Genomic DNA, 15728 nt, shown 5'->3' with positions numbered 1-15728 from the left:
GCTGAAACAATATTCATTACAATGCAGACTATTAATTTACTTGAAATTAGTGATATCACTGAGACATAAACAACATCATAGAGCACCATAAATATTTCCCCCTTTACATATATTATTGCTCCATAACAGGATTTATTTTCTGCTAATAATTACCTGATCTATTTTAATGAGGAAACTATCAATAAAATGTCTGGGTGAGCTGGGATCCAGAGTCTCTTGGCTGGCCTTCACCCTCTCTAATACATAGTCACTCAGTTCTTCAGAGAAAGTGATTGTCTTCTGGTGAGGTCCTGGAATGTTGTTCATAATTGCTGGAAGAATGTTGTGGAGCTGTAAAATCATAAAGAAGGTAATTAACTATTGATGTAAAGAATTCATAAATTAAATTAGTTCCAACAAAGATGTACATTTTAAAAAGATATCCTGAAGCAACCCACAGCTAGATTAAAGTAACTTGACTAGGCTACGAGAGGGATAGATAAGAGGATACTCTTATGCATTGATTGCTTTTGATAAATTTGTTAAAAAAAACAGCAAAACAACTAACATTAATACAAATAATGGAAAATTGTCATCCAAAGGGATCAGATTGAAGCCGACTGAAAAATGTGTATTGATTGGTACAATTAAAGTTTAATAATTCTACAACTGTAAATTGGGCCTGCACTGAAAATGTATTTCTGCGCTATCAGATAAGGACCACAATGTGTCTAAAGTACATCTCTGACCTGACAAACAGATTAAAAAAAATATTGGATGCTAACTTGTGTGCTTCAATTTTACATTGATGCCATTTTTCAACAAAAGCAATTATTTGTTTAAAAACAGCTCAAAAAATGTTTGGCATGCCCTAGGACATCCAAAGAGGTTAGTAATAACTGAAATGTATACAGGTGTGAAAGGAGTGTGTATAGACAATACATAGGAATTCATATAGAAATTGATTTGGGTCATTAGGATGTCTCCCCCACCCCCTGGAATTCCGGGAATGTGGGCCTCCTCTATCCCTTAGGGCTGTTTGCAATTTGAATGCACACAACTGTCAAGGAAACCTTGTACTTCTGCTTTTGTTACAAATAACGACATCTCACAGTCTGGGGCAATAAAATATTTTCTCAGGCTAAATATAGTAATTGGGGACACTAGCCTGCTGTCTGTAACTTTTTACACAATATTTTTTTTGTAATTTTATTTCCCTCATGTAATCTCAGATTTCCAGGCCCTGTGTATGATTGGGATGAATTGATAACATATAACCATGTTATAAGTCCAGCCCAAAAATTTGCCCCGTACATAATGGATAAGTCGACTTAAGCCCACTGTTATTCAAAGTGTCCAAGATCACTGCAAAATTACAATCATAAAGGGCCTGATTTAGAGTTGAACACAAGTCATAAGTGTGACTTGTATAATATTTGTCACACTGCACCCATATTATGAGTTGAGCAAATCTTATACTTCTGTCACTTGTGGAGAAAAAACGTCAAGCACATTCACTTGTAAGTTCAGTACAGTGGGGTCATAGAGATGTAAGTAAACCATGCCCCTTAGAGATGCATCTAATTTCGACTAGTAACACTCTATAATATGTGAGTATATATAATCGCACATCGACTGCACATGATGATGGACGCATGTTTTAGTCCAGACGTATCTATAGTTGCACATTTCTTAAGATATGTGCAATTCAAAAAACACCTGCAAAAGTATACGGATGTATTTTACAACTTAAGCCTTTATCTAGGACCAGACCAATTTAAGATGCTCATTCTCAGAGCAAATTTTACTCCTAAATACATAGGCATAATCTTGTTTCTATCTGTACTGCATGATGATTAAAGGCTGTATATAGGACCAGCCTATATACAGGGTGGTTTGTGGTCAATAGAGAATGCAATTCAAAATATACATGGTAAAGACAAATAGTTTATCGTTTTTCTGCGCTCACTGCCAATTGTTATATTCTAAGAGTAATTGTCCTTTTTTTATGTATTGCATTGAAGTTCACTGCTTTATATAAAATCAGCCTAATCCTTGGTGTTTGTGTTTTCTGCAACCAGTATGTTCACTGCAAATAGTGATTCTTCCAATCAGAATATTTACTTGTCCCCATGGAGAGGATGCAATATGGAATATTTCCTTCACGATTCTAAGAAGCCTGGTGAACTGCTCATCCTCATAATCGAAACGTTCTCCAAATATAATGGAACAAAGAACGTTATAGATGGCATCCATTATCCTCTTGGTTGGATCCAATGAAAGACCTGGAACATATTGATACGTTATTTATATTATGTGATCTCATTTAAGCACCGTCATTAATTGTTAAGCTTTTAATTATGCAACAGTTTGAAAAATGTGTCGGAGCTTGTTTCTGAAGGAAAAGCAGACCAATGTATAATAGGATTTTTCTTCTAGCAAAACAAATCAAACATGTTTCCCCTTATAATACCGTTTTCTATAAAGCATGCTATTCTGAAAGTGTCCAGGTACACTTTTTGTGTATTGTATTCTGTACCTTGTAACTTCCTAAATTCTTCCACCACGTACTGTGCTTCTGTTTGAATGCTCTCCTCAATGCCTTTCTTTCCAAAACCAAAGCTTTTGAGTGTCTTTAGAGTAAAGGTGCGCATAATTCTCCACCGTTTCCCGTTGCTGAAACTAATACCTAGAAAAGAAAATGTTTTTTCAGACAGAAGATTTTAATGTAGGAATTCCAAAGCTCTTGTGATATTAGTAAATGATAACAGGAAACTTGTCTAAGTGATCAGAGTATATACAAAGGAGTAGCTGTAACTGAATCTAGTGTTGAGTATAAGGCGTGACAAACAGGAGTGTAGCTGGTCATTAACCTAGCAAATGTTAATTGTACTGGGTGACCAGAGGATTTCACATGCATATGGTTTTGCAGAGCGGCATGGTGGCTAAGTGGTTAGCACTTCTGCCTCACAGCACTGGGGTCATGAGTTCAATTTCCGACCATGGCCTTATCTGTGTGGAGTTTGTATGCTCTCCCTGTGTTTACGTGGGTTTCCTCCGGGTGCTCCAGTTTCCTCCCACCACTCCAAAAACATACTAGTAGTTTAATTGGCTCCTATCAAATTGACCCTAGTCTGTCTGTCTGTGTATATGTTAGGGAATGTAGACTGTAAGCTCCATTAGGGTAGGGACTGATGTGAGTGAGTTCTCTGTACAGCGCTGCGGAATTAGTGGTGCTATATAACTAAATGATGAAATAAATGATGATATGGCTATGAGGCAGATATAAACTGTATTATACATATATAAGCACAAATACACACACACACACACACACACACACACACACACACACACAACATAATCATATATGTACTCTATTTAATAACAGAATTAAAACATACATAAGTGATAGTCACAGTATATGGTTGAAACTCTGCATTGGGTGCTAAATGATATCAGATATAGTAATGCTAATGGAAATACAGGGTACAGACCATTAAAGTTGAAGATATGCTAGATAAAATCCAATATCCTTGATAAAAGTCTCAGTTCTATTTGGCTAAAAATCTATTGTTAGAGTCTATAGTTCTAAACAGTTCAAAACTTGTGTATAAAGTAATTTGTGGTTTGGTGACCCGTAACATAAGAGCACTGATGGAAGTGCTATAGGTCCGCACCGTGTGATTAGTCGAAGCAGAGAAGTGAGAGATAAGTTTTACCCAGGGCCTGATCAACCACTAGGCTGACCAGGCTGCAGCCTGGGGCGCTGGGTCCCGGGGGGCGCTGCCCTGTGGGTATTTTTTTTTTTTTTTCTTCATTCATTTTTTTTTCGGGGTGGGGGAGGGGGGGGTCGCCGCGGGGGGGTGGAGGGCTCGACAATCAAAAGCAATGGTGGTCAGTGGTTAGCAACACACTGCCAATCGCCAGGCTGCCTGTTGCTGTGCAGCAGACAGGAAGCAGGACGTCTTCACTTCCTATCTGCTGATCTGAGAAGAGGAGCGACGCTGGCACAACTACAGGTAATTGAAGGGGGGAACTGCCCTGCATATCTATAGGGAGGGGGGGGGAACTGCCCTGCATATCTATAGGGAGGGGGGGAACTGCCCTGCATATCTATAGGGAGGGGAGGGAACTGCCCTGCATATCTATAGGGAGGGGAGGGAACTGCCCTGCATATCTATAGGGAGGGGGGGGAACTGCCCTGCATATCTATAGGGAGGGGGGGGAACTGCCCTGCATATCTATAGGGAGGGGGGGGAACTGCCCTGCATATCTATAGGGAGGGGAGGGAACTGCCCTGCATATCTATAGGGAGGGGGGGGAACTGCCCTGCATATCTATAGGGAGGGGGGGGAACTGCCCTGCATATCTATAGGGAGGGGGGGGAACTGCCCTGCATATCTATAGGGAGGGGGGGAACTGCCCTGCATATCTATAGGGAGGGGGGGGGAACTGCCCTGCATATCTATAGGGAGGGGGGGGGAACTGCCCTGCATATCTATAGGGAGGGGGGGGGGGAACTGCCCTGCCTATCTATAGGGAGGGGGGGGAACTGCCCTGCCTATCTATAGGGAGGGGGGCGAACTGCTCTGCATATCTATAGGGAGGGGGGGAACTGCCCTGCATATCTATAGGGAGGGGGGGGGACTGCCCTGCATATCTATAGGGAGGGGGGGGAAACTGCCCTGCATATCTATAGGGAGGGGGGGGGGGAACTGCCCTGCATATCTATAGGGAGGGGGGGGAACTGCCCTGCATATCTATAGGGAGGGGGGGGGAACTGCCCTGCATATCTATAGGGAGGGGGGGGGGGGAACTGCCCTGCATATCTATAGGGAGGGGGGGAACTGCTCTGCATATCTATAGGGAGGGGGGGGAACTGCTCTGCATATCTATAGGGAGGGGGGGAACTGCCCTGCATATCTATAGGGAGGGGGGGACTGCCCTGCATATCTATAGGGAGGGGGGGGGAACTACCCTGCATATCTATAGGGAGGGAGAGGGGGGACTGTCATGCATATGTATAGGGAGGGAGAGGGGGACTGTCATACAAATCTATAGTGTGTGGGGGGGCTGCCATGAAAATCTATAGGGAGGGAGAGAGGTTGATATGTATGAAGGAGGGCAGAGGAGGGGGGCTGATATATGTGACTGGGGGAGTTTTGATGTGACGGGGGGGATAGCTAGCTAGCAGAGTGGAGGTAAGGAAAATAGCTGCAAGGGGGATGGATGCAGGATGGGAGGTAAAGAAAATGGCTGCAGCAGGGGTTAAGGAAAATGGCTGTGGGGGGGGGGTTGTGGTTAAGGAAAATGGCTGCAGGGGGTATTTAAAAAATACAGCAGCTTTGGGGGGCAGAATCTCATGATTGTGTGGTGGTCACATGGGTGGTCTCAGCAATCACTAGAATACTAAATATTAGTGAGATGGGGCTGGTAGAGGTTTGTATTTGATTGACAACAAATATTCAGATATTGCTTATATATGCCTGTCCAATGGGGTACTTTTAGCTGGCCATAATGGAGTGTTTTGTTTTAACTAAAGGGCCTAATCATTCAGGGTTTGCATTATAATACATTTTTGCATTTTCAAAACAGGATGCCAACTTTCCAGAAGCCAGCGAGAGGATAACAAAGTTGCAAGAGAGAAGAGCAAGGACAGGTAAGAGACAATGGCACAATCTGTCTAAATTTGAATGCTGGAGAATACACCTGAACATTCATATTCAGGAGTGTTCCTATACACCTATATATATTCGGAGGAGGGGGGGGGGGGGGGGGCGCTGCGGCCGTATTAGCCTAGGGCGGCCAGAACCCTTAATCAGGCCCTGGTCTTACCAGCTGGTTCTGGAAATGTGCTTCGGAAGCCAAATAAAAGTGAGACTTTTATCAAGGTTACTGTTTGAACCCTCTGCATATCTTCACCTTAATGCTATGTAACCAGTATTTCCATGTATTTTAGCATCCAAGTCAGAGATTCAACCTATATATGCTGTCTAGCTAAACCATTATTTGTCTCTGAGACAACTATATAATTATGTTAGGTATTCTTTTAATTACATGGTCTGCCTAAATTGAAAACTCAACACATTGTGGTGGGTGACTGCTGATGAATATCGTTACAGAAGTAATTTTGTTTATACGCTTTGGTTTTAAGTCCACAAACAATCTATACCTACTATAAGTGCTGCATTAGGAGATATTTTATACTTGATTATGTATATTGCAGGGTTTTGTTTAGTTTCTCAATTCTTGGTGAGAGCCATAAGTCCCATTATTTTGTATCCTTAAAAAGGATCTATAGCCACTTAAATGTTTCTCTTACCATAAGTCTTGGTAAATCTCTCCATTGAAGGTAGATGACCTCGGGAACCGAAATCTTCACCTCGTTCAACAAGTGCTTCCTTTACAGCTTCATATCCACAAACGACAACCACTGGTCGAGGGCCAAAATAAAGGGTATACACTGGACCATATTTCTCCCAGAGCTGTAAAACAGATTAGACAGATTTACAGTTATCTATTTTTCAATCTAAGTACTACTTTTCCCAAGCATATTATTTAATATAAACCCTCAATGTAAAATTATCAGAGCATATATTTTTTTTTTTTAAGTAATTATTTTAGCCCTATACAAAACAGATACAACTGACCTTCATAAGGGAATTCACCAATCCCCCCCTCTTTATGTAAAGCAAGGTTCCAACTAGAGGCAGGGGAGTTGGACCTGGAGGGAGGTTACGTTTCCGGTACATTGTGTCCCAAGTCAAATAGATAAAGTTGCAGGTGATGACCGTAAGGAGCACTGCCACAATCCATGAGCTATCCATGGAGAATCCTGAAATATAAACCACTTAATGTTCAGTTGGATATTGGTCTGCAGCTTCTCTAATGCCGTTCAGTAATGTAGATCAACATCAGAGTTAATGCACGAACAACTTCAAAATGTTTTGTTGTACTATAGTTAAGTCTGACTGACACAGACCAGAATATGTATATATATTCATGTATTTACATGTTTAATTGGGTGGAGTTAACATGGAAATGTTCCAGTAGAATGTAAGCTCATATAGTATAATAAGTGTTTAAGCTTGTCATACTTCTACAATACTTAGCAAAGTAAAAAATTTGGACTGCGCTGTACAACTGGTATTAAACAATTAGAATAAATTTAAAAAATCTTAGTCGCATGCTTTCAGAATTACAAAAGCAATATCCTTTATTAAAAATATTAACATAAAAAATAAACAAATACAAACTATTCACTGCGGAGTAGCCTATTGCACGGTCTGTAGAAAAAAAACAAATAAACAATTTGGTTTGTAACCATTTTGAAAATACTATATGAGCCAAATAAAGTATCCAGTTTAATGAAAATAGTTTTTTAAAGAATGTTTAACATCAAACCCACTGTCCCGATGGTTGTGGATTATAAGTTTCAGTCAGCTGTCAGGAGAGCTTGTGTTGTAATTAAGGTCCAAGTTGTTTTCCTGCTAGTTGCAGAGTAAAGCTGTCAGGATTATAAATCTCTTTTCTGATGCTGTGTTATTCTCCGGCTTGATGTACAACAACAGTGGTGAGATCGTTGTTTATTTCACTTTCAGCCGTTCATTCGGTAATTAGATACAGCAACAATAACTTTTTTTCTGAGAATAACCAATCCCCTTTCTTCAGTCCCTGGAGTAACTTTCTGGGCTCATTTATACATTCTTTAAACAACTATGTTCAATAACTGGATTCTTTATTTGGATCATATAATAATTTTTACATGACTACAAAGCAAATTGTTTATTTGTTTTTTCTACAGACCATGCAACAATTAATAGAAGTTGAATAGTTTGAATTTGTTTGTTTGTTTAGGTTAACATTTTTTAATAAAGGATATTGCTTTTGTAATGAAAACATCATCATCATAATCTATTTATATAGCGTCACTAATTCCACAGTCTAAATTCCCTAACATACACACACAGAGACTAGGGTCAATTTGATAGCAGCCAACTAATCTACTAGTATGTTTTTGGAGTGTGAGCACCCGGAGGAAACCCATGCACACAGTTTGTATGGTCATGGTCGGGAATTGAACTCATGACCCTGGTGCTGTGAGGCACATGTGCTAAACACTAAGCCACCGTGCTGCCCAATAAACAGATTAGTGATACCACAGCAGCAAAAATACTCAGAGCTCACCTCTAGTTTACAAAATAACAACTGGCCAGGAGTTCATTTACCCGAAAACTCTCTGCATTTCAAAGAAATTTAAACAACACCAACTAAAGCAAAAACATTCCATAGTTTACAAAGAACCCTAAATAGAGACAGCAAGTTTTATTCACAGATAACTCATAAAAAACAAATTTAAGTGCAAATAGAGATAAATTCTGGACTACAAAAGGCTCTATGTCCAATAGTGTGTTATACTCTGCCAAGGGAACTAGGCTTGCCCCGAGCTTTGCATCCTCTGTATGGCTTCGCTTAAAGAATGGCACATATGGGATGATCAATCCGGGCGAACTTGTTTCTCTATGACAGGTACAAGGATGATTCATTTTCCGTTTGGGATGAGGATGACACTTCTATGAGAGCTTTAATTAACTTCTTTATTCACAACTCTTTTGGGATTAATTTCACTAGCACTTAGTTTTATACATAGTAACTATTTGGATAATTTATTTTTATACATTGTGAATGGTATTACGAACTGCTGCATGTAAAGTCATTTTTATTTTTATGCTCAATTGTGTTTGGAAGTACGAACTTTATTTTATATAGAGGCGAGATTGACACCACAATTGCCCACCATCATTTTGACTGTAGCCTCATATCACTGCTTTAAAGCATTGGGTACTGTTAGGATATTAGGATTTTCTTTTTAACTCAGTTGAGATTGAGACATTGACTTACCTCTTCAGCTGTGGTGGGCAGGAGTCATTTTACACCTTTCTCCTTAAAATAAGGTGTAATTCTCTTCTAACCCGATTGGATTTTAGGCGTTTAAAAGTCCCTCCTGTGCTATGCCGCCAAGTCAGTGATAGAGATTCACTCTAGACTTTTGTATAGTCTCCTGTCCAGGGTTCTTCAGTTTTCTGATTTCAGCTTCAACTCTGGCTCTATTGCCCTGGCTAAATGGCATACAAAGACTGACTCTGTACCATTACAGACAGCATTATAACTCCAACTCAGCATTCTGGCAACCTGCCTACTGTGATCTGACTCTATGAGTACAGCATTTTGAACATTGAACAGCCTGTTAAACATTGGTCAGCTAGCTTGGAAGGAAATCTTATATATTATTCTGCCTGCTGATTATAACATGGATGGTGTCATGAGCCGAACCCACCAGCTTGCTTGTGGGGTCTGGCATGATTACCTGGCAGCCCTCTTAGTTCCATCCAGTGCTGATGCGCTGCCTCTCGTGCCAATGGTGGGTACCATCTTGGATTCGGGTCTGCACATGTGCAGATCCATTTTTTATCTGTTCTATTCTGTAGCCATAGGCTGATTTATTAACCCTCCCACTCCCTCCCAATTATTTAAGTCACCTTCTCCTTCCCAATGGGGGGGTCAAATCTTCTTGTTCTACAGACTGCTCATTTGTGGATAGTTTGGCTAACTGAATCTTGGTATTCTGTACCTGCAGTTCTCCTATTGTGCCTGGTATCCACCGTCTCAGATTCCAATCTATCCTGGTATCCTGTACCTGCAGTTATCCATTTGTGCCTGGCATCCAATGTCTCCGGCTTCTAAGCTAAACCTGGTAATCCTGGTATCCTGTACCTTAAGTTCTCCAATGATTCCTGCTTCTTGCCTCGATGAACCTGGTATCCTGTACCTACAATTCTCTATTACACCTGGTATCTTAAACTCCCAACATCTTCTCCAATCGGTCTCGCCTGCTCCTCACCTAGAGAATCACACCTGCGGGGTGAAGCAGCTAAGCCCATACCACTTTGCAGGGGTCCCTGGTGAATACCTTTACTTCGATAGACTTCACACCTCCACGGTGGGTAGAGTCAAACCACACAGACCGTGAAGAATCCAAAAGACCTGCCAAGTTTTGCGACAGATGACTCGGATCTCATCTCCGTTGCACTTAGACTTTGGCTGTCTGTAAGCAGATCAGGAAGATTGGATATTCTCCATTAGCAAGATTGCATCTTGTGAGTACTGTGACTCCTTCTACAAGTCTGTGCCTTAATTATTCTCTGTGAAGAACTACAGACTGCAAGTGTTTTTGGAAATAATTTATTCAGTACAGCTTCCAAAGACTGACATTACTAGAGACTTTGATCTAGGTTTACAAATCTGTAGCAAGCTGTCATTTCATTGTATATAAACATTGACGTCTGTGGACGTGATATTCAAACAAGCTTAGTCATTTAAACTTCTAATTTGCCTCTTTCTATCATTGAATTATATAACAGGTACCTTGCTCTTCCCACTATCAAACTTTGTCTGCGACTTCCTGCTTGCCCCCTTTCCACTCTACATATAAAGACACTACCATTGTTATGTCCTCACTAACACAATCACACAAGAAGACAGGTCACTTTCTTCTGCAAGTCTAGCACACTTATATCATGAAATATTATGTGCTGCTGTGAATAGTTTAATTAACTAATTAGCATTACTGCAAATATCTGGTGATCTGTGGATTAAAAAAAAAAAATGGGAACATCCTGATAAATCAGGTAAAATGAACACTGTAATAAAGTTTTTGAATCAAACGGATATTTTGGGGGGAAAAATCCTGAGGTAATGTTTCTATTTGTTTGTTTTATAAGTATGTATTACAACAATGTATAAATAAGGATCTACAAAGACACTTTCCAAAGTTCAGTCATTCCTTGAGTGAATATATTAGAGATGAGTTCTTAGGTGCAGGTTAATAACAAGTAGGTGCAGGTACAGTAAACAGTTAACACATTAATTAGAGCATGACATTTCATATCTGCAAATGAAAATTATTTGAATCTCCAGGGATTTCGCAAGAAGTATCAGATAAGCCAGTTCACAACATGACCCTGTCTGACATCAGAAAAATATGTAGAATAGGTGTGGAGATAGTTGGTGATTGTGTACCGAATTAACCTCTTACTATTGAAACAAAGTGATATACATATATATATATATATATATATATATATATATATATATATATATATATATATATATATATATATATATATATATATATACACATACATACACACACTCACACATACACACACACAAATACACACACATATACATATATACACACACACACACACACACACACACAAAAGGCTTGTTTTATTACATTTGAAATCCACCGCAAAACAGCTCCTTTGTGTCAGCCATAGCAGCAAGTCAAACAAACAGATTAGCATCATGATTGCAATGTACTTATCTTGAAAAGGCACTACAGGAAACTTTCTCAAGAGCTGACAAACAAATCGTGAGAACAGTCCAGTTTATAAAACCACCGTTTATTAGGAACACACCCCATTCACCGAATGTGCACACTAACAAGTAAAAAAAACCAAAAAAAAACAAAAAACAAATATGCATTTGTATATATTTACATGTGTATACCAACAAGTTATGTATAATCTAACATATTTAAATGTTATAGCACTGTTGTAGAGTTAATAAATTAACATGACCTACAAGCTTTAACAGATCCCATATCAAAGGCAATAAAAGTCCAGTCAAAAATACAGGAACATTTAGTTATTGCATCCGTGTCCAGCAAACAACAATCATTGCAAACTGGACTACACAGATCTAAATAAGTGCCAACACACAAGAATAAAAATAAGAATCAATAAAGAAAAAAATGATATAAGATAACTTACTTTAAACGGGATAATTATCTTCTCACACTCTGTAAAAAGATTAAGCAACTGATCACACGATCAGACAACATGTCTTTATGCAAGAAGCACAGTGTCGCCCACTACAGTCCACACACTGAATACAAAAGTCTTGTATGAATGCAGCTTATTGATACTGAGATAAAGTGGTTTAAATTACTCACTGTGCGCAATGATGTTAAAAAAACGAATAATCAATCCACTGATAGCGGGTTGAAAATATCTGATCAAAACAAAAAGCCTGCAGAAATAAAGCTGGGTACACACTACACGGTTTTCGTCCAATAATCGGCTCAATCAGCCGACATACGACCGCTCATTCAAAAGTCGGGTCAGTGTGTACAGTGACACGATGGTCGAAAGTCTGCCCAAATGGACGATTGTCGCCTCATTTGGTTGGTCGTACCGTTTAATATTTTCGTTCCAATCTCGTTTCCGTTGTGTAGTGTGTATAATCTTCCGACCGATCCACAACAGTGAGTACGAAATTACAGTCATTGCTCACGACAACATGGCTGTAAAAAGTCGCTAAAGGGACGTCCGCTCTTCCCTTTATCGTCCTAAACAAGGCTAGTGTCTATGCAGTCCATGGACCGAGCGATTGGACCATTGATCGCATGTAAAATCGCTTGGCATAAAAAGTTGGTTGAAATTTCTGTAGTTTGTACCTAGCTTAAGTCACTATGTCCCACATTATTAAACAACCAGATAATTTATGCAATATTGTCAGATAGCCGATCACATAATCGGAACAAAAAGCCTGTAAATGAGATATCAAGAATAACAAAGCAAGGTGGTGTGGCAACTACAACTAATAAAACATAAAAAACCACCACAATATCGACCACCAAACCAAATGGTACCATCTACCATATAAAAAATATGCACAAAGCAATAAGCACACATATATGATGTATAAATACCCCCAACAATAAGAGTGTTCCCAAAGTCAACAGAAGTATTACCGAACAAACAAACAATAACAGCAAAAAAAAGGAAACACAAAAAAATTGCTGAACAAAAACACAAAACCCCCAAAATTACAAATAATAAAAAAAGGAAGTTTAATTATTACTATATCCATAAAAGTTGGCAATCCATAATTATTCATAATATTAGAATAGATACATTAGAAAAAAACTCCTACTACGAGCAAACAATTAAAAAATATAAACATATTCAAAATAAAAGAAGATTTCCAAAGCATTTCAATAGAACCATATGATCTTATGGAAAACCAAATATACTTATGAAAAATAAGACAACGATAATTCTTCATTTAAACCGTGAGGTGTCATTGCATTAAGCTGATGGATCTAGCGATCTTCTCTTTGTAATAATAGTTTATCGCAATCTCCTCCTTCCTAAAATCGCAAAATCTGATCAATTGGTATAAATCTAAATTGAATAATTTTGTGATTACATTGAACAAAGTGGCGTGCTACTGATGGAGTCTTGGGGGGGTATTCAATTGTTTCTTTTAACGCGCTAAAACAAAAAAAAAACGAGCGCTCTAAAAATATTACCGTTAATACGGTAATTACTCGCTAAATTTCATCTCGCAGCTCCCTGAGCAGCGAGCTGAAAGTCAGCCCGCTGGCAGCGAGTAAGTACCGTATTAACTGTTTACGCGCCCAAAATTACTGTATAATATGAAGTTTTTTTCGAGCGCTCGTTTTTTTTTTGTTTTAGCACGTTAAAAGAAACAATTGAATACCCCCCTGATGTCAACTTGCAATATATTTTGTTTAATCAAGGATCTGTGCATAGCGATCTGTTCTTTTAACATGCGTGAGGTCTTGTTGACATAAATCTTCTGACACGGACAGATGATAATATATACTAGGAACTTATTCTCACAGGTGAGCCGTTGGGCAAAATTGCATATTTTACGTGTATTTGGATTTGTGGATTTATCCCCAGTTAGGAGAAATGGACAATTGACACATCCTGTGCATTTGTAAATGCCCACTTTGGGTGCAAGGCATACCCTGGCCTTATTCTGTATAACATTTTGCAACACATCAACACAGACTAAAATGTCTTTGAGATTGTGGCTCTGTTTATAGCAAAACAGAGGCAGAGCTAGATATTGTCCATGAACAGGGTCTGAGTTCAATATGTGCCAGTGTAGGTAGAAGTCTTCATGTACTTTATTAGAGCTTATCCAGGAGCAAACAGAGGATTTGTACAAGGGGGGTTTCAACACCACACCATTGGTGGGCGTAACCAGCAATAATGGGGGCGTGGCTATAATTTTGCTCTCCAACTCTTCCTATCCCCATAATATACATGGGCAATGCTGCATGTGCTACTGTTAGGTGCTCACAGCTCTCCCTTTTCAAGCAGAGCCGTGTGAAGTGGGTCAGGGTCCAGCCAACTCAATTATACAGTGCCCCAGGCTTGGAAGGGGGTTACCAGGCACTAGGAAACCCCCCCTCGGTTTGCCTATGTTATCGAAAAGGTATTGCTAAAGACCAGGGGATCAATTTTTCTGTTATCAGTGTCCTCTATCAAATTACCTCAATCAAGTTGAATACATTAAAGGATCCCCTCCTTGATCTTCCCTGGGTTACAGCCTCTTTGTAAAAAGCGATCACCCATATCTCTCAAGGCTCCTGGCAATAGTTCATTGCTAGATGTAATACAAGACACTCTTATCATGTGGGACAGTTTTAATCCTTTCTTCAATGGTCTGGGGTGAAGACTACCTGCTGAAAGCCGAATATTTTTTGTCTGTTCTCTTTCTGTAATCAGTAGTTACAAAACTCATTTCTTCATGAGTGATGGTAACATCAAGAAAATTAATGGTCTTTGTCTTAAGCAAAATGAAAATTGGAAAATCTAATTTATTTTGAAGCTGCCTCAAAGAGATTGAAAACCCACTTTATATATGGAGGGATTATATATTATTTCAACCCTTTTGGGAAAATGTTATAAATCTATCTAAAATAATTCTGGGAGAAGATATTTCTAATAATCCGCTATTTTGACTTCTAGATTGGACAACAATACCTATATCTATATAAAAAAAAAAAACACCTTTGTAATGCTGCTAAAATTATAACACCAATACACTTGTGATTATCCTCTCCTCCAACCATCTCAGAATGGTTTAATAAAATTGATCTCTTTATGGAAACAGATGACATTAATTCATTTTGTCACCATATTCTTGGTGGCAAAACTAGGAACTTTTCTTTCCCACATAACATTGAGAAGAGAACATCCCTGACTTTTCTTGACTAGGAAAATTTTCAGTTGTAGAAAGAGATGCCCGGACTGTCAAATTGACTTTCCAAAATATAGACTATAGAATATAGACTACATTGTGATTATATATGTATATATATATATATATATATATATATATATATATATATATATATATATATATATATATATATATATATATATATATATATATATATTAGATGAGGCACATTTCTCGAGGGCTGCAATACAAATAAAGAGCACAGACCAGGTTATAAAGGCACAGTTAATTAGGAACACACCCCATCAAATTCACCTAACAAGTAAACAAAACACCAAACTAAACCAGAAAAGAAACATGCATCTGTATATATTTACATGTGTATACCAACAAGTCATGTATAATCTAACGTAGTTAAATGTTAACAAATTGGATAACAAATTATTTTTCAAACGAGTTTACAAGCCCGCCTCCATCCGCATATAGAGAAGCACATCAGACTCAGGTTATCAACATTTCCCTCGGCTGTTGGAACTCTATAGGGGAAGGACTCTCCCAAAACAGCCTGGACACCCCTATCCTGCACCACTAAGGTTATGAGCATAGGTGGCACATTGTGCAAATATGCCACCTCACCTCCCATATAGAAGAACCGTATTTGAATGTGCTATTAGCAT

General features: G+C 38.9%; 1 protein-coding gene across 8 annotated transcripts in view; it reads right to left on the bottom strand.

The window, feature by feature from the left end:
- The window catches only part of LOC142102234 (cytochrome P450 2C8-like), a 48414-nt gene that overhangs the window by 15171 nt on the left and 17515 nt on the right, over nt 1-15728 (bottom strand). For 6 of the 8 annotated variants that reach the window (XM_075186958.1, XM_075186959.1, XM_075186961.1 and 3 more), the window contains 5 exons: nt 6633-6817; nt 6305-6467; nt 2519-2668; nt 2104-2264; nt 154-330 (listed from right to left, as the gene is read on the bottom strand). In XM_075186958.1, the coding sequence (XP_075043059.1) occupies nt 154-330; nt 2104-2264; nt 2519-2668; nt 6305-6467; nt 6633-6817 (836 nt within the window). Of the gene's footprint in view, nt 1-153; nt 331-2103; nt 2265-2518; nt 2669-6304; nt 6468-6632; nt 6818-7390; nt 7505-11819; nt 11882-15728 lie in introns of those variants that run through there. The other 2 variants (XM_075186966.1, XM_075186967.1) reach the window with 2 other exon arrangements.

The sequence above is a fragment of the Mixophyes fleayi genome, chromosome 9, assembly GCF_038048845.1.
Source record: "Mixophyes fleayi isolate aMixFle1 chromosome 9, aMixFle1.hap1, whole genome shotgun sequence".
NCBI lineage: Eukaryota > Metazoa > Chordata > Amphibia > Anura > Limnodynastidae > Mixophyes > Mixophyes fleayi.
Note: the sequence above shows the minus strand (reverse complement) of the source record. Positions and strands in the feature narration are given on the sequence as shown.